A 19,492-nucleotide genomic window follows, 5' to 3' on the forward strand; every position below is an offset into this window, starting at 1 on the left:
GTGGGAATTTATAATAGTTCAGCCACTTCAGAAAATAATTTGGCAGTTTCTTAAAAAGTTAAGCATAAACTTACCATATAATCCAGCAATTCCATTCCTAGGTTTCTACCCAAGAAAAATAAAAACACATGTCCACACAAAGACTTGTATATGAATGGTCATAGTATTATTCATAATAACCATAAAATGGAAAAAAAACAGCTGCCCATCAACTGACAAATGGATAAACAAAATGTAGTATATTCATACAATAGAAGAGTATTCAGCCATAACACTTAAGTACTAATACATCCTATGATATGGATGAACCTTGAAAACCTTTAGATAAAGAAGCCAGACACAAAATCTTACTGTATGATTTCCTCTATGTGAAATTTCTTAGACAAACCTAGAGCCAGAAAGTAGACGAGAAGTTGCTTGGGTTTGAGGATAGGGAATAGGAATCAATGTGATGATTGCTGCTTAAGCATATAAATTTATTGAAGCTTAATGTAAACTTTTTTTTTTATGGGTACTGAGCATTGAATCCATGGGTACTAAACTACTGAGCCACATCCCCAACCCTATCTATCTATCCATCTATTTGAGGCAAGATCTTGCTAAATTGCTTAGGACATCATTAAGTTCCAAAGCCAGCCTCAAACTTAACCTCCTGCCTCAGCCTCCCAAGTTGCTGGGATTACAGACATGCATCACCACACATCTAGCACAATAGGTGAATTCTATAGCATATAAATTATACCTCAATAAAGTTATTAAAAGATATATGAGCTAGATATGGTGGTACATGCCCATAATCCCAGCAACTTGGAAGGCTGAGGCAGGGTGATCGCAAGTTCAAGGTTAGCCTCAACAAATTATCAAACTTCCTTTTGTCTCAAAAGAGAGTAAAAAAGGTTGGGTATGTAGTCAGTGGTAAAGCACCCCTGGGTCAATCCCCGGCACCCAAATACATAAATATGTGAAAAAAAACAGGAAGAATTTTTCGAAAAGCTTGAAGCATAGAGATTTATTTTAAATAAATAAGAAAACATCCTTTGTACCCATTACCCTTTATCTTATAAATCATTCAGTATAGCTATAATTTTTAAAACTCAGATATACACCTTGCCTTCCCACATTTGAGTGTCTGGAGAAATCTATTACACTTTGTTATGCATAAACAATCACAACCATATAATGAATAAGGTCTAAAGTTTTTAAACTGGATTTACCGACTCTAAGAACAATAATGCGGGCTGGGGTTGTGGTTCATCAGCAGAGTGCTCGCCTAGCACGTGTGAAGTCCTGGGTTCAATCCTCAGCACCATGTAAATTAATAAAAAATAGGTGCTGTGTCCAACTACAACAAAAAATAAAATATTAAAAAAAAAACAATAATGCATCTCACCATAAGGCTGACACCAGATTGGAAAAGCTCGTAAGGGTATAGAATCCTTTCATAGTGTGACTTCAAAAGAGACCCAGTTCCTTTTCCTGGCAGATATCCCAAGCGGCTACCCACTTTAGACCATTTCTTCTCTTTGGTGACCATTTCAAAACCTCCTTTGCTGGCCACAATCTGAAAAGAAGGTAAAAATTATTTGGGAAAGAAGGCAGATTCAAGCATTCTGACTCTGTATTTTGTCCACTAAATATAAAATTTATTCTGGGCTTAGATTATAAATTTCTTTTCAACAAATATAACCAAACTACTTCAACATTTAAAAGAATAGAGAAAATTATTTTTGTAGGTTTTAAACTCTAAAATTTAATAAACATTGTTGTGCCTACTTTCAAATAAAATTTGTTCAAAAATATTTAATAATTTATACTTTGCAATTATGCGCTGTAAGAAAAGCAAACACACATATATATGCCATATTCTTAGAAACTAACAATATGAAATAAGAATAAAACTAGACATGAGAATAAATACAAGTAATGCAAAACAAAATGAACAAAAAAAGTCCTAAAATTACAAAATGTACCAAGAAATTTACAGAACTTAAAAAAAAAATGTCAACCAAACCACAAATGGAGAGGACAAGTTCAAAAAATGAGGCTATAATTCTTCAAAAAGAAAAAAATGGTTGGGAGTGTACTTCAATGATGAAGCATTTGCCCCGCATGCATGATGCCCTGGGTTCAATCCCCTACATCACAAAAAAAAAAAAAAAAAAGGAAGCGGGGCACTTTTATATGGAAGACTATGAAGGGAATGATAGACAAAGATCAGACTGCAGTAGATTTACCAGCACATAATATATACTAATAGCACATAATATATTAAGGTGGGAAGTGATAAGATGAACTGGTAACTTGGCTAAATGCTCACATCAAACCAGATACTTATTATGTCCCTCTATCTTCCTAAAACTGTAAATGAACATTTATCACACCCTAAAATATAGGCAGTTTTCAGCTTCACTGAGAACAAAGAGGACTGTGACACAGTATTGGAAATCAATTTCTCCTCTATAAATATATACTACTATATCTTACTACATGGACAAGGTGAAAAATTAAACATAAAGTTAACATGTGGTCCACAGTAGTATCACTCGTTGAGTCAAAAGGTGGAAACAACCCAAATGTCCACCAACAGATAAATGCACACACAAAACATAGTGTTTGTGTACACACACACACACACAATGGAATTATTATTCAACCTACAAAAAAAGGAGAAGCCAGGCACAGTGGCACATGCCTCTATCCCAGCAACTTGAGAGGCTGAGGTACAAAGATCTCAAGTTCAAAGTCAGCCTCAGCAACTCAGCGAGGCCCTAAGTAACTTATCAAGACCCTGTCTCAAAAGAAAAAATAAAAAGGGCTAGGGATGTAGATCAGTAGTTAAGCATCCCTGGATTCAATCCCTAGTACAAAAAAAAAAAAAAAAAACCCTAAGAGGATGATTTCTGAAACCAGATTGTCAATGCTCAAAGTATAACTCTGTCACTACACAGTTACATGACATCAAATTATATAAATTGAGGCTCAGTTTCCTCACTATTATGAAAACAGTTATACCTCAATGTAAGAGTTTATAAGGTGTGAAGCAGCATGAGAAGCAGCAATCTCACAATGACATTTAAGAACAATTACAAAGTATAAAACAACTCAAAGTTTGTCTTCTCTTTAGCTTTAAATCTCAGTTTTTAAGCATTTTTACAAGTTAGGGAAAAGAGACGTCCAATATATCCTTGGACAAACAGATCTAACCTTTAATTACAACCTACTTTCAGTAAGTTTTCTTAAGTATTTAAACAAGGTATACTTTGTTAGTATTCCCATTTTTCCATAATGTTTTTATCAGAACATTAAAGTTATACATAATACTAAGGTTTATTTTGACATAATCATACATACATGCATAGAATGTAATTTCAGTCCTCTATTATTAGATTCACAATCTAATATTTTACTTACAGTATAACAGTCACCAGTAGTACTTCTCTTCCCCACTCCCTGCCCTGTTCTTCTTCCTCTACTCTACTGTCTTCCTTCAATTTACTTATTGGTTGTTTAATTGGTGATTCACAGATACACATAAAGTTGAGATTCATTGCGGTATTTCATATATTTACATAGTATATACTTCCATCAATTTCATTCCATAGCTTTTCAGTATTTCCCTTTTAACAAAAAGGAACTGTTGGTCCTCTCTAGAATTAAACAATACAACTGACAAATATTATAAGAATTATAAACGGGTATTCTGATTAGGTTAGGTCTAAAGTCCTTCCTGATTTTGAAATTCTACAACTTTTGAACAGTAATGCACTGGATTCCTTGCCACAGGCCTATAATCCCAGCAACTTGGGAGGCTGAGGCAGGAGGATCACAAGTTTGAGGTCAGCCTCAGTAATTTAGTAAGATCCCTATCTCAAATTAAAAAAGGGATGGGGATATAGCTTGATAAAGTAGTAAAGCACCCCAGGTTCTATTCCCAGCACCAAAAACAACAACAACAAAAAAAACAGGAATGCAATCTAATCTTCAGATTAAGTCCAATGTTGTTTACCTTTCAATTTGAAAAATCTCGGGCTGGGGTTGCGGCTCAGTGGTAGAGTGCTCGCCTAGCATGCACGAGGCACTGGGTTCGAACCTCAGCACCACATAAATGTAAATTAAAAATATTGTGTCCAGGGGCTGGGGATGTGGCTCAAGCGGTAGCGCGCTCGCCTGGCATGCGTGCGGCCCGGGTTCGATCCTCAGCACCACATACCAACAAAGATGTTGTGTCTGCCGAGAACTAAAAATAAATAAATAAATAAATATTTTTAAAAAAAAAATATTGTGTCCACCTAAAACTAAAAAATAAATATTTAAAAAAAAGAAAAATCTCTGGAACAGAAAGTTCCAATTTCATAAATTAATTACTTATTCTAGAAAATTGTACAAAGTATTTATAAAAATAAAGTAGGTATGTGGAATGAGTTTTGGCTGTAAATCACCACAAGAGTGTTGTTATGAATAATAAAATAATTTTTGAAAATATTTTTTGCATTTTATTCACTCTAGGAATCAAGTCACATTTAAAACCTTAAGTATTATACAGCAAAACTTAGATTAAGTTTTGGCTGAATAAAAATGTCAAAAAGATAATTTTAAAAATAATTTTTATACTAGTGGTTCCCTGTAAAATGACAATCTCAACTCTCATATTTATTATAAAATTCTCTTCAGTATCACAGGTTTTCACATAACTGCACTATATAATTCTTGACAGTGCTTTACTATTGACTGACAAAAACAACTAAGCCCATAATCTCAGTGGCTCAGGAAGCTAAGGCAGGATGATTTTGAGTTCAAGGCCAGCCTCAGCAACTTAGCAAGACCCTGACTCTAAATAAAATATAAAAAAGGGCTGGGTATGTGACTCATTAGTTGAGCATCCTGGTCAATCCCTGCTACCAAAAAAAAAAAAAACTAAAGTTGTATTTTATCTTAAGACTATGGCCAGGCACAGTGGCTCACACCTATAATCCTAGAAGATCAACAGGCTCAGTCAGAAGGATTACAAATTCAAAACCAGCCTCAGTTAAAAAAAAAAAAAAAAAAAAAAGTGAAGCAACTCAGTGAGACCCTGTCTCTAATAAAATATGAAATAGGGCTGGGGATGTGGCTCAGTGGTTGAGTGCCCCTGAGTTCAATCCTGGCACCCCAAAACAAAAAGACTATACTTTTTAGAATTTTTAGGGAGAATTCTGGACTGACACTAACTTTAAAATGAAATCATAAAATAATTCAAATATAATTTAAACACAGGCAAGGTGGCACATGAATGCAACTCCAGTGACTCAGGAGGCTGAGGCAGGAGGATCACAAGTTTGAGGCCAGCCTGGGCAATTCAGCAAGACCTTATCTCAAAAGAAAACATAAAAAGGCTGGGAATGTAGCTCAGCAGTTAAGCACCCCTGGGTTCAAAATCCCCAGTACTAAATAAATAAATAAGGGCTTGGGGTATGGGTCAGTAGTAAAGCTCTTGTTTAGAATGCACAAGGCCCAGGATTCAATCCCCAGTATCAGGAAAAAATAATAACAATTTTTATATATATCATTATTCTCACTTTTTTTCTTAGAAGTGAAATCTTCAAAAATTAACTCTGCAATATAAATAAGAATATTATCAATTATTATTTCAAAATAATATAGCAATCTTAAGATATCAAAGGCCACAAAAAGTGCTACAAAATGTCTCAAATAATAAAGTTATCTTCACTCACAATCAGAGCAGAGATTTTTAATTATTATATTAACAAAACATATTTTCAAGGTAATTATTATAATCTGTTGCTGGTCAGTTGGTTATGTTCACTTCAGGAAATGTAATATTACAACCTAAATGCAAATTTGGGCAAAAAGGAGTCTAAACTTTTCATCTTTAAGTTTCTAAGCTATGATTCATTATACTGGATAAAGCTGGCTTCAGCCTTTAACATTATATTAGTGCTAAACTGATAATTACACTGATTAATGTAATTACTAAAACTGATACATACATCACACACAAGAATGCTGAGTATCATGAATCCCTGTAATACACTATATTTTCAGTTAAACAGAAAAGATGACGAGCTCCATACAGAATATTATACACTCAGCACACTCCAATAATATCAGTAAATAGGTATTTCTTTTGCATATTGTACACCATGGAGCCAATTAATCTGAATCATTAATTCCAAAACAAATTATAAGAGAGCTTTTTTTGAGCAGTACTAGAGATTGAATCCAGGGATATGCTACCAATACACTACATCCTCAGTGCTTTATTACTTTTTATTTTGAGACAGGGTCTCACTGGTCTTGAGCTTATGATCCTCCTGCCTCAGGCTCTTGAGTAGCTATAATAAAACAGCTTTTAAAGATAAGTCTGAGGGGCTAGGGTTGTGGCTTAGCAGTAGAGCACTAGCCTAGCACGTGCAAGGCCCTTGGTTCAATCCTCAGCACCACATAAAAATAAATAAATAAATAAATAAAGATATTGTGTCCGACTATAACCAAAAAATAAATGTTAAAAAAAATAATTTAAAAAAAAAAAAAAAGAAGTCTGAGGCCAGTCACGGTGGCACACACCTCGGGAGGCTAAGGCAGTTACTCAGGAGGCTAAGGCAGGAGGACTGCAAGTTTAAAGTCAGCCTTAGCAACTCAATGAGACCCTAAGCATAATATATCATAATACACACACACACACATACACACACACACACACACACACACACACACACATATTGTGAGACCCTGTCTCAAAAAATAAAAAGGGCTGGGGATGTAACTTAATGGTAAAATACACCTGGGTTCAATCCCCAGTATTTAAAAAAAAAAAAAAAAAATCCCACTAACAAACAAACCTTTGAGATCTGTTTCCATTTATTCATTGCCAAACAACTCCTACACAGAAAGCAATGTTCCCTCCAAGTTTCTTCAAAATTCTTTATCATAAATTTCCAGACTTTTGCTCAATTTCTTGGTACACGTATATGTATGTAATGCTTGGGATCAGACCCAGGCCCTTCCACATGCTAAGCATGTACTCTATATCCCAGACCCTCTGTTCAATTTCTAAACGAAGTACAAAAATGAATCTAAACTTTTCACTTTTAAGTTTCAAAGCTATTATTCACTGTACTGGATAAAGATGGATTCAGCCATTAACATTACATCTTAAGTGCCTCACCTTGCTCAAAGCATACAGATCCAGAATTTTTCTCTCCACCACAGGAATTTTCAGAGTAGACCCTTGAAGTTCCCAAAATTTTGCCAGTTGATCCAAGAAGTCCAGTCTCACTCTGGTCATTGCCTAAGATTAATAAAATATAGATATTGGCCATAGGAACTGGTATGGCTGAAAATAAATCAATGTGTCTTAATCTAGAGTAATTTAAAGATTTCTTTACTGTTTAGCTCAACTGTGTTTAAAAAAAAAAAAAAAAAAGCCAATAGTGTAAAGAGGTTAAATACTTCTAATGAGCTTTATTTACCAAGGCAAAAACAAGTTACTCTAAAGCAGGTATGGTAGTATATACCTGTAATCCAAAAACTTGGGAGGTAGACAGAGGCAGGAGGATTACAAGTTTGAGGCAGCCTGGGCAATTTAGCAAGATCCTCTCTCAAAATACAATTTACAGATCAGTGGTAGAATGCTTGCTTAGTGTGGGCAAGGCCCTAGGTTCAACCCATAGAGCAACATCAACAAAAAAAAAAAATAATTTTAACATATGTAAAAAGTTCTCACTAGCAACTAAAAGAATTCTTTTAATTTGCTTAACTTTATGCTAACCAAAATACGCAGTAAATTATTTCTAGTCTCTAAGTATCCTAATTCCATCATTTCATCGGTAGGTACTATGCACACTTTTAGTACACCAACTCTACCTCAGTGATATTAAGATGCTTTCTCAAGTATCTAATTACAATAATTTAAAAGAAAAATATGTATTAAAATCTCAGAAAATACATGTTTTGGTTTTTCTTATCTTGAGAGGGGTGGATGAGTGTGTGGTACTGGGGATTGAACTGAGAGCCTCACCCATGCCAGGAAAACACTCTTACCACTGACCTGCATCCCCAGGCCATCAAATAATATAAGCACAATCCAAGAGAATTAGTAATATTTAAAGGGAAATCTTATAAATAAAATTAACTGGCGCTCAGTGGTAGAGCGCTTGCCTAGCACCTGTGAGGCACTGGGTTGGATTCTCAGCACCACATAAAAAATTTAATAAAATAAAGATATTGTGTCCATCTACAGCTAAAAATGCTTAAAAATAAATAAACAAAATTAACAGTCCTGGAGAAATTCTACCAAAACAAAACCATTTAAAAACTAGGTTTTCAAATGAAAATTTATAGAATTAAAAAAACCTATCTTCCGGGCTGGGTTGTGGGTCAGTGGTAGAGTGCTTGCCTAGCATGCATGGGGCACTGGGTTCGATGTCCAGCACCACAATAAATAAATAAATAATAAATAAATAAATATTTTGCGTCCATCTACAACTAAAAAAAAAAAAAAAAAAAAAAAGAAACTATCCTCCAAGGACCACAAGAGGCAGAAATCTTCTGAGATTAGTCCCTGAAAAAATTTAGAATAATAAACACTGGAGAAAGTGGAATTTAAGAATTTCAGATCTCCAAAGCTGGACATTACCATGATGAAAAATATAGTAAGAAACAATTTCCCATAATCTCAGCTAAATAAAAAAACTCTAACCATAAGCTTTTAAAGATCAAACACTTCTTCCAAACACTGAATAACTGTTCTAGTCAATCCCAATTAACACAAACTCTAGGCCTCAGTACATAAGCTAATCAAAGTTCTCTACCTAGAGGCCTAACATAAAAAATCAGAAAAGAGAATTGTTAATATAACACTTACCTCAAGTTCATTCAGGCGCTGTACTCTTGGAGTGAATCGAAAGCTTTTTACTTCACACGCAAACGGAGGTTGCCAATCCTAAACAGAAAGGACATGTGTTTATGTATATATGTTTGTGTCTATATATACAAAAATATATGCTTTTTTTAACACAGTAATATGGGTTGGGAATGTAGCTCAGTGGTAGAGCACTTGCCTAGCATGTGCAAGGCCCTGGGTTCAATACTCAGCACCAAAAAATAATAATGGTATGTAAGCAAGGAGTGCATTATTCATTACTTTAAGGGGTGAGTTGCCAAAAATCAGTGACAATAGAACTTGTAAGTCTTCTTTATTGTAGAAACAGAATAATATTTTTCACATAAAATAATTTTAATTTTAATATCACTTAGAGTGTTCTCAAATCTCACCAGTCTCGCTGTTTACATCCCACAGTTATGCTTTCTCAAATTACTCATGCAGAAAGCAATGAGTTCATGTACTACAGAACAGTGTCCAATAAACATACAGGTTTACCAAATTTAAAAAAAAATCAAAAAGGGTAAAACTAAAGATTAGAAGGAAATTTTTAGGGCTGGTGATGTAGCTCAGTGATAAAACACTTAGCTAGCATATGCAAGATTTGAGTTTGACTCCCAGCAATGCAGGAAAGAGAAAAGAAATTTTTAAGTATTTATTAATCAGTTACAGTGGCACCTGCCAATAGTTTGTTATTCAGGAGACTGAGGTAGAAAGATCACTTGAGCCAGGAATTCTAGATCAGTCTGGGCAACATAGAGAGACCCTGTTTCCCTTCCACTCCCCCAAAAGTCAATTTTGTCAATAATTTTTTAAAATATTTTTTATTTATGTGTAAATATAAGCACTTTACAGTCTATGTTATATAAATGTTTTGATCAAAGTCCAGCTTCTGGGGACCCAAACATACATACATATATATATATAGTGTGTGTGTGTGTGTGTGTGTGTGTATACACATATACATATATATATACACACTTTTTTTTTTAAATAAGTAAATCCACAGAACAAAGACAACTTCCAGACAGATGTAACTAATTTGAGGTCAGATATTTCAAGTGGCATTCTAAAGAACATAGTTTGATTGGCCTAAACAATAGCATTTAAAGATATGAGAAGTAGTCAAAGATTTGTTTTTAATAAACCTTATTTAATATGTGTACTCTTTCAGCCTTTTTAATAAAAATATAACTTTGTTTTACCAAAACAATCCTTCAATAGAATTTCTAATGAATAAAATATGGCTTAGGAAAAAACTTCAATGCTTAAGTCTTGGTTAGCATTAGATAATTTTGATAAAGAAAAAGTAGAAGCTTTTGGAGGATGGCAATGCATATCATCACAACAATTATTTGTTAATCCTTTGCTTGCAACTGATAATCTTACAGTATTCAGCATAGTGGGAGTAAGACCTGCTTTATAATCAGAAAACTTTGATTTTGAAGTTCAAAACCTACTCTGCTATTTGCCCAAGATAACAAATTTGATTGTTTTTTAACTTATCCAGACTTGCCTCATGTGTAAAATGAGAAATTTATTTACCTACTAGGTCTTCAAAGATTAAATAAAACATTCTATAGATGCTAAATTAACTACTCCTTTTCCCCCTTTCATCTAAGCTTTTAATTCACTGTGGTATGAACTATCATGGTAATCCTGGTGAGGGTGGATGATTTCTTAAATGCAACACAGGTAACAGGGCTTAGTTTTATCTTTACTACCTCTAGACAAAACATAAAGCAAAATGTCTTTAAGAAGCAAAGGTTCTATCCACAGCAAAAATTCACAAACTTAATCTGCATGAAGAATCATCTAAGCATTTGCTAGAAAAGCAGATTACAAACATTCCAGATCCAGAAATAGATTTCACCCTTTTTTCTTTCCCCCCCTTTTTTTTAATCCTCACTCTTTTGGCAGTTTCAGAGATATGAAACCCAGGGCTTACACACGCTAGGCAAATGCTATACCACTGAATTACATACTCAGCCCGATTCTAGTCCTTTTTTTTTTTTTTTAAACATTTTTTTTTAGTTGCTGATGGACCTTTATTTTATTCATTTATTCACATGCAGTGTTGAGAATAGAACCCAGAGCCTCACACATGCTAGGCAAGTGCTCTACAATGAGGTACAACCCCAGCCCTGATTCTAGTCTTAATAAGGCCTAGCAATCTGTAGTTTAATAAACATCCAGTCAACCATGGTACAGGCTATCCAGCAACAGTATTTGGAAAGCACTGGTGTAATGGGTAAAGAAAAACCCTTTTGACCTTGAGCATATCACTGAAACTCTTAGGACATTAATTGCACCCATAGGAGTAATACCTGCGATCCTTAAAGATTGAGAACTATAATTATCCAACTTTAGGCAAACCTAATTATCTGCAATCATTGCAATTCTAAAATCTTTGCTCCTTGGTTCCTTATATCAAGGGTTTTCAACGTTTTCTTCCACTTCCACTATTGACCAAGTCTTCCTAAACCTCTGAATTTCAAAAATTATTGATGCTCTTTCTTTTCCCCATGTAAGATTTTTCCATCGCAGCAGTAATCGGCCTGGAATTCTTGCCTATTGATACCATTGTGGGAAACAACTAGAGCTCAAATTACCTTTTAAGAAACCCAAGACCTATCCGGGCGATAGAACAAGCCTGTAATCCCAGCGACTCGGGAAGCTGAGGCAGGAGGATCACAAATTTGAAGCCAGCGTCAGCAATTTAGCGAATACCTAAGCAACTTAGCGAGACCCCTTTGAAAATTAAAATATCAAACTCAAAGGGCTGGGGATGTAGCTCAGAGCTAGGGCGACCCTAGGTTCAAACCTCGGCACTCCCCCGACAAAAGTAAAAAAATAAAAAGAAAAAAACCCCACTTAACCCTGAGAGATGACCTGCAAACATTTAACAAACTAAGCATTAGCAGGCTTGGATGCAGCAGAAATAGCATCCAGGTTTACCGTTTACTTGGATGCAGCAGAAATAGCATCCAGGTCCGTTTAAACGGACAGGTTTACCAAATTAAAAAAAAAAAATCAAAGTAGTTTCTACTGTAGAAGCAAAATGAGGTTGTACATAAGGGGAAGGCACGTCAGGTCACAACACTTTAAACACCTTTCCAGACATCAAAAGCCTGAAGCCTTTTGTTACCCTTTCCCCCAATTCCAGAGAAAAGTATCAGTGCCCAACTTCTAAATGGAAAAGACCCTAGGAAGACCACTTTCTGGCGTTCACACCCACCGAAATTAAACTGCAGAAGAAACTAAGGTAAAAATATCCAGAAACGTAGCCTTCAGTTGTTCAGAAATGAGGAACAGTATACATGAAGACAGAAGAACCTGAAAAGTAAAGCCACACCAAGCGTATCGAATCCCCTATACTCCCTTCTACCCGTCTCTCCTCACAGACTCCGGTACCTTGGGCGGTCGGATTTTGCAGATGCCAGTTTTCTCGGCCAAAGGCCGGATGCGGCCAATGAAGCTGAGCGGGTCTGTGAACTCCTCCCAGCTGGGCTCAAAGACCGGACACTCCGGGGGTGGCACGAACTCCGTCGCGTAGCCCCCCGGCCCCATGCCCGCCATGGCAATAGCCGGGGACCCCCTTAGGAGAACAAGTGGAGAAAGGCTGGCTGAAGTCCACCACGCCTTTTCAAGTCCCCTGACAGGGGCCGCAGCGCATCTTTTTGAACATGAAGTGCGGGACGCAGAAACCCCAGAATCGCTTCCTCCAGTCGTTTGTTATTGTTTCCTTCAGGGCTTTTCCTCTCAGGGACAGGACTTTTCCGGAAGTTAACGTACTGTCAAATTCCTCCGCCACCGCAGGAAACAGAATTCCTCCGCCGCGACGCCTCTATGTACGGCGCTTTTCTTCTTCCTCCCTTTCGGGAGAGTCTGGTGTCGCTATTTCTCTGCTTGCCCGTCGCAGTTCTGGGCAGCTGATGACTCCGAGAGGGTCACCCTCGAGGGTCCCACGGTCTCCTCTAGTCGAGGTAAGAGTGAGGAGAAGTATTCGGGGCGAGGCAGAACGTGCTCTTCCGGCGCGGAGGAATGTGTAATGCCCCAGAGGGCAGAGGTTCTCTTCCGGCGGCGAGGAGGGCGCAGTTCCCCTTTGTGTATTAGTGGACGCGCAAACAAACCCGGCCTAACGGTAGCCATCCAACCTCGCTGCAGGTTCGCCGTCATTTGTTTTATCCCGCTTGTCTACATTTGACCAAGTAACTAACATTTCCGGCATATTTCTCACACTCTCTTTTTTCATCCTTTGCTAGTATCTTACGAACAATTGTATTTGGTCGTTTTATACCCGCCTCGTTTGCACGATAAGTTCTAAATGGAATCGATTCCCCAAATCCTGCAGAGCGGCTTTAGCCACCACGTAAGAATTCTTTTCACTCTCCTAATCTTTCTTTTCTAGCATTTGTCAGTCAACCCTAAATTATCTCATTTTAACAGTAACTAGCTCCCTTTGGCATCACATAATGTATTAAACCTTTTTCAGTTTATTTAAAAAAAAAAAAAAACTACGGTAATCGTTTTGAACTTGTCGGAAAATCTCTGAGCCAGGGCTCAGTGATAAGAGTGCATAAGGGACACTCTGAGTTCAAACCCCAGAACCGCAAAAAGAAAAAGAAAAAATCTCTATGCCAGTGTCTATTTCTTACTTCCTCCAAATTGTGGAAAGTAACATAGACAGGATTAATGGAGAAATCGTGAAAATGTGCTTTTTAGTATTAAGTATCAATATGGCTGGGCATGTTGGCACTCACCTGTTAGCTCAAGGACTCTGAAAGCTGAGGCAGGAACTTCGCAAATTCAAAGCCAAGCAGCTTAGAGAGACCCTGTCTCAAAATAAAAAATAAAAATGGTTGGGGATGTGTCTCATTGCTTAAGCCCAGTCCCTTTTACAAAAAAAAATTAAATGACTTCAAATTTTTTTTTTTTTTTTATTTACTGCCACTTTCAAGCTTCATCTCTTCTGCTTTACTGTATAATCTACAAACTTTTTGGTGGCTTTGATGCACCATTCTTTGCCTTAACTCTGAATCTTCACAGATTATTTCCTGTGGAACATTTTTGTAGTCTCCTGACCCAACCTTGTCCCTACAAGTTCATGTATGTCTTTCCAACTTATCTTCCTTCTAATTCAATTAAATATCACTTGCTCTGGAAAGACTTTAATAATCATCAAAGTTAGTCATCAGCAACTAGTACTTCCTTCTCAAATATTTTGTTTATTATAGTTGTTTTTGGTATCAGGGATTGAACTCAGAAACCCTCAACCACTGAGCCACATTCCCAGCCCTTTTTATTTTTTTGAGATGGGGTCTTGCTAAATTCAAGACCCCAATAAATTGCTGAGGCTGGCTTTGAACTTGGGATCTTCCTGTCTCACCTCCTGAGCCACAGAGATTACAGGCTTTTGCCACCGTGCTCAGCTCCTTGTCAAAACATTTTGAAATAATTTCCTCCCTTTCTCAGACTGTAAGCTGCACAAAGACAGGGGCATTGTCCATATATTGGCCATTGTTTTCCAGGCTCCTTGAATAGTCTTGGGATATGGAGAGTATGCGATAAGACTGTTAAATAAATGGATTCACCCAATAAATAAATGAATTGGATCCACAAAACAATTTCCCTTGTGTTTTATTGCCTCATCTTATATTTGCATACACTAAATTTTGTTTTGAGACTTCCAGGAATGACATTGATAGTATCCCTTCATTTTATTTATAGTATCCACAAAAGGTAATGCCCAATTATTCATACCTACCAGCCTAAACCTCACACAGACACTTTGAGGAGATAGTTCTATTTCAGTTACCCTTTGTTGAATAGAATACTACCTCAAAACTGAAAATAAAAATTATCAATTCTGTGGGTTTGCAATCTGATAGATTCATGGCCTCACCTGGGTTTACTCATGCAGTCACAGTCATCTGACAGCTTGACTGGTTTAATGTTTAAATTTATGTACCAATTTGGCTGGCCCACAGTGGCCAGATATGTGGTCAAACATTCTGGATGTTTGTGCTGGGTGCGGTGGCACATGTGAACCAAGGTTTCCCAGCAGCTATAGAGGCTGAAACAGGAGGATTGTGAGTTCAAAGCCAGCCTCAGCAAAAGCAAGGAACTAAGCAACTTAGTGAGACCAGTGTCTCTAAATTAAAAAATAATAAGGCTGGAGATGTGGCTCAATGGTCCAGTTCCCCTAAATTCAATCCCCATTAAAGCAGGGGCGGCATTCTGGGTGTTTGTGATAGGGCATTTGGGGATGAAATTAACATTTAAATCAGAGACCTCTGAATAAAGCAGATTGCCCTCTATGAAGCAAGTGAGCTTCATCCAATCAATCGAAGACCTGAATAGAACAAAATACTGACCCCTGAGCAATAAGGAATGTAGCCATTTGTTTTGGACCTCAACTGCAGCATCAGCTTTTTCTTGGTCTCCAGCCTGCCAGCCTTCCCTGCAGATTTTGGACTTGCCAGCCTCTATAATCTTGTAAGCCAATTCCTTAAAGAGAAATCTCATATCCTACTGGTTTATTTTCCAGAAGAAGCTAATACACAATTAGGGTGGGAGAGTGCAAGATGTTCTCATATGTCTAGCAATTGGTACTAGTTGTTGGCTGGGAAACTTTGGTTCACATGGTTTCTATTTTTTTTTTTTTTTTTTTTAAAGAGAGAGAAAGAATTTTAATATTTATTTTTTAGTTTTTGGCAGACACAACATCTTTGTTTGTATGTGGTGCTGAGGATCGAACCCGAGCCGCACGCATGCCAGGCGAGCGCGCTACCGCTTGAGCCACATCCCCAGCCCTAGTTTCTAATTTTAAAATAGTAAACTGGGCTTTTTCACAGCATGGTGGTCTTAACATTCCAATAGGATAAGACTGGAAGCAAAAGCCTAAGGTCTAGACTCCAAAATGTTTCAAACACTCTCTCAAATTCTGTTGGTCAAAGCATGTCAAAAGAAAGGCCCAGAATCAGAAAGGTGGGGAAATAGCTGGGCACATGATGCATGCCTATAATCCCAGTGACTCAGGAAGCTGAGGCAGGAAGATCCCAAATTCCAGTCCAGCCTCAACAATTTAGCAAGACCATGTCTCAAAATTTAAAATAAAAAAGAACCAAGGATTTAACTCAGTGGTAAACCTCCCCTGGGTTCAATCCCAGTATCAGAAAAGGAGCATAGTGAAATAGACTTCATTGTATTTTATTTATTATTTTTCTTTTTTTTTTCCCCCTCTGTACTGGAAATCAAATCTAGTACCTTGTGTAGACTAGGCAAGCTCTCTACCCAGTAAGCTACACCTTCAGCCTAGACTGCATTTCTTGATGGAAAGTGACAGAATCACATTGCAAAGGGATGTGGACACAGGGAAGCATGACTCATTGTATACAATTATAATGACTTACAGAAGCCTTAGGTTTTCTACTACTTAAATCTGGAAAACCAAAAAAAATTCCAAAAAAAGGGAGAAATGCTGAGGCTAGTATAGCTCAGTGGCAGAGCACTTGCCTAGCATGTCTGAGGCACTAGGTTCGACCCTTAGCACCACATAAAAAAATAAACAAAGGCATTCTGTCCATCTACAACTAAAAAAAAATTTTTTTAAATTAAAAAAAAGGAAGAAATGGCCAATGAGGTGGCACACTTATGTAATTCCAGAGACTGGAAGGCTGAGGAAGGAGAATTGCAAGTTGAGGCCAGCCACTCTTAGCAATTTAACATGATCCTGTCACAAAAACTTAAAAGGGCTGGGCTCTTGTCTCCTTCTAGAGCTTGTCCACATTCTCCCTTGAATGTATATTCCTTACTTTACCCCAAACGACAGTGTGTATGTGTGTTGTGTGTATCTCTCTCTCTCTCTCTCTCTCTCTCTCTCTCTCTCTCTCTCTCTCTCAATTACCACTGTTCTCCCTTGAATATGTATCTACTTTCCTTAAAAACAAACAAAAACTCTCTTTGAGGAGAAAAAAAAGAGTCTGGGGCTGGAACTCCATGGTAGCAGAAGTAGAGCACCCCTCCCAGTACTGAAAAAAAAGTAGGGTGGGGAGGCAATGAAATTCTAACTAAAAAGAGTCAATGAGCCAGGTGTGATGGTGCACACTTGTAATCCCAGTGGTTTGGAAGGTTGAGGCAGGACAATGGCAAATTCAAAATCAAACCCAGCAATTTAAGGAGGACCTAAGCAACTTAGCAAGAACTTATCTCAAAATAAAACATAAAACCAGGTGGAGATGTGGCTCAGTGGTAAGTAAGTGCCTCTGGATTTCATCCAAAGAGTTAATGAGGGGCTGGGGAGGTGGCTCAAGCGGTAGCGCACTCACCTGGCACTCACCTGGCATGCGTGCGGCCTGGGTTCGATCCTCAGCACCACATACAAACAAAGATGTTGTGTCCGCCGAAAACTAAAAAATTCTCTCTCTCTCTCTCTCTCTCTAAAAAAAAAAAAAAAAGTTTAAAAAAAAAGAGTTAATGAAATAATTTGTTTTGCCAGGAACAGTGGTGCAAGCCTATAATCCCAGTTATTCTGGAGGCTGAGCCAGTAGGATCAGAAGTTCAAAGCCAGCTTCAGCAATTTAGAAAGCCCTAAGCAACTTACCAAGACCTATCTCAAAAAATAAAAGGGGCTGGAGTTAAGCACCCCCAGGTCCAATCCCTGGTACCAAAAAAATTTTTTTTTTGTTTTGCCAAACATTAAATTAAAATATAAGATGGGCGTAGTTGGCACATGCCTGTAATCCCCGTGGCTTCAGGGAGGCTGAGACAGGAGGATTGCGAGTTCAAAACCAGCCTCAGCAATTTAGCAAGGCACTAAACAACTCAGTGAGACCCTTCTCTAAATAAAAATACAAAATTGGGCTAGAGATGTGGTTCAGCGGTTGAATGCCCCTGAGTTCAATTCTCAGTGCCTATATATATATGGTTTTGAGGCTGGGGATGTGGTTCAGTGGTAAAGTGCTTGCCTAGCATACATGAAGCCCTAGGTTCCATGTCCAGCGCTGCAAAAAAAAAATAAAATAAAATTGTTTCACTTTATAATTAATAGACAAATGAGGCCCTGGTAGACTCTCAGTCTAAGCATGAGCCCCTAAATCCTTTTTTTTTTTTTTTTTTTTGTGGTGCTGGGGACTGAACCCAGAGTCTTGCACATATGAAGCAAGCATTCTACCAATTAAGCTATATCCCCAGCCCCTCTAAAAAGCTTTTATTGTATGGGTTATATATATTGATGTTTACTACATAGTAGCAATTAAAACTAATAAACATTTTATTCATTTAAAATAAAACAAGGGGGATGGGAATAAGAAAGAGTAGAATGAATCAGACATAACTTTCCTATGTTCATATATGAATACATGACCAGTGAAACTCCACTCCATGTACAACCACAAGAATGGGATCCTAATTAGGATAAGTTATACTCCATGTATATATAAACGTCAAAATATACTCTACTGTCATGTACATCTAAATAGAACAAATTAACAATGAAAAAATAAAATAATAAGCTATAACATGTTAGCATAAATGCATTTTCAGAATAAGAACTATATTTTCCAAAACAAAAAAATATATATAAGGAGAAAAGTGGCAATGGTTTTTTGTTTGAAAATTTCTTAATGTTTCAAACTGGATTCTCATATCTGTTTCTGAATTTAATTTTTTGCGATATGTTATCTTCATTGAAGTACATGAAGAAAATTCAGCTTGACCTAGACACATAGTTGGGAAACAAAGAAGCTTTTTTTTTTTTTTTTTTTAATTTTTGGTAATTGAGCCCTGGGGCACTTGACTGGTGAGCCACATCCTCAGTCCTTTTTTTTTTTTTTTTTTTGAGACAGGGTCTTACTAAGTTGCTTAGGGCTCCACTAGGCCCCACAGAGTTGGTGAGACTGGCCTTGAACTTGAAATCCTCCTGATTTACCAGATTTAGCCTCCTGAGTTGCCAGGATTATAAGCATGCACCACTATTCCTGGCAATCACTATGGTTTCTTAAAGCCTAGTTATTCAGAAACAAAACTTTTATCAATTGACTTTTTTTCTTTTTCTTTTCTTTTTGACACTGGGGATTGAACCTGGGTGTGTTTTACCACTGAGCTCCATCCCTAGCCCTTTTTATTTTTTATTTTGCAACAGGGACTCATGAAATTGCACAAACTGGCCCTGAATTTGCAATCCTTTTACCTCAGCCTTCCAAATTGCTGGGCTTACAGATTTGTCCCCCACACCCAACTCAGTAGTTTTTTTTTTTGGGGGGGGGGATGGGAGGTTACTAGGGATTGAACTCAGGGACCACTGAGCCACATCCCCAGCCTATTTTGTATTTTATTTAGAGACAGGGTCTCACTAAATTACTAAGGCTGGATTTGAACTAGTGATCCTCTTGCCTCAGCCTCCAGAGCTGCTGGGATTACAGGCATATACCACTGCGCCCAGCACAACTCAATTGATTTTTGTGTACTCTGTTAGAGTAAAATGATAGTTAACTTGTACTTGAATTGATTTTTTAATCCAGTCATGATTTTGTAACATCATGCATTAGTCATTTGGAAAATATTGATTCACTGACTTATACAGATCTTCCAAATTTGGCATGTTATATA

General features: G+C 37.2%; 2 protein-coding genes across 3 annotated transcripts in view; one reads left to right on the top strand and one right to left on the bottom strand.

Annotated features, from left to right (window-relative positions):
• Kdm5a (lysine demethylase 5A) overlaps positions 1-12,861 on the bottom strand; it is an 87,397-nt gene extending 74,536 nt beyond the window's left edge. The window contains exons 1-4 of the mRNA XM_076853951.1: positions 12,296-12,861; positions 8,864-8,941; positions 7,166-7,288; positions 1,391-1,561 (exon numbers count right to left, since the gene is read on the bottom strand). Of these exons, the coding sequence (XP_076710066.1) occupies positions 1,391-1,561; positions 7,166-7,288; positions 8,864-8,941; positions 12,296-12,460 (537 nt within the window). The 5' untranslated portion in view covers positions 12,461-12,861. The remainder of the gene's footprint in view (positions 1-1,390; positions 1,562-7,165; positions 7,289-8,863; positions 8,942-12,295) is intronic.
• The window catches only part of Ccdc77 (coiled-coil domain containing 77), a 50,250-nt gene continuing 43,531 nt past the window's right edge, over positions 12,774-19,492 (top strand). Inside the window, exon 1 of one of the 2 annotated variants that reach the window (XM_076853955.1) lies at positions 12,774-12,867. The gene's annotated coding sequence lies outside the window, so the exon portion shown is untranslated. Of the gene's footprint in view, positions 12,868-12,980; positions 13,254-19,492 lie in introns of those variants that run through there. The other variant, XM_076853956.1, reaches the window with a different exon arrangement.

This window comes from Callospermophilus lateralis, chromosome 4 (assembly GCF_048772815.1).
Source record: "Callospermophilus lateralis isolate mCalLat2 chromosome 4, mCalLat2.hap1, whole genome shotgun sequence".
NCBI classification, from domain to species: Eukaryota; Metazoa; Chordata; class Mammalia; order Rodentia; family Sciuridae; genus Callospermophilus; species Callospermophilus lateralis.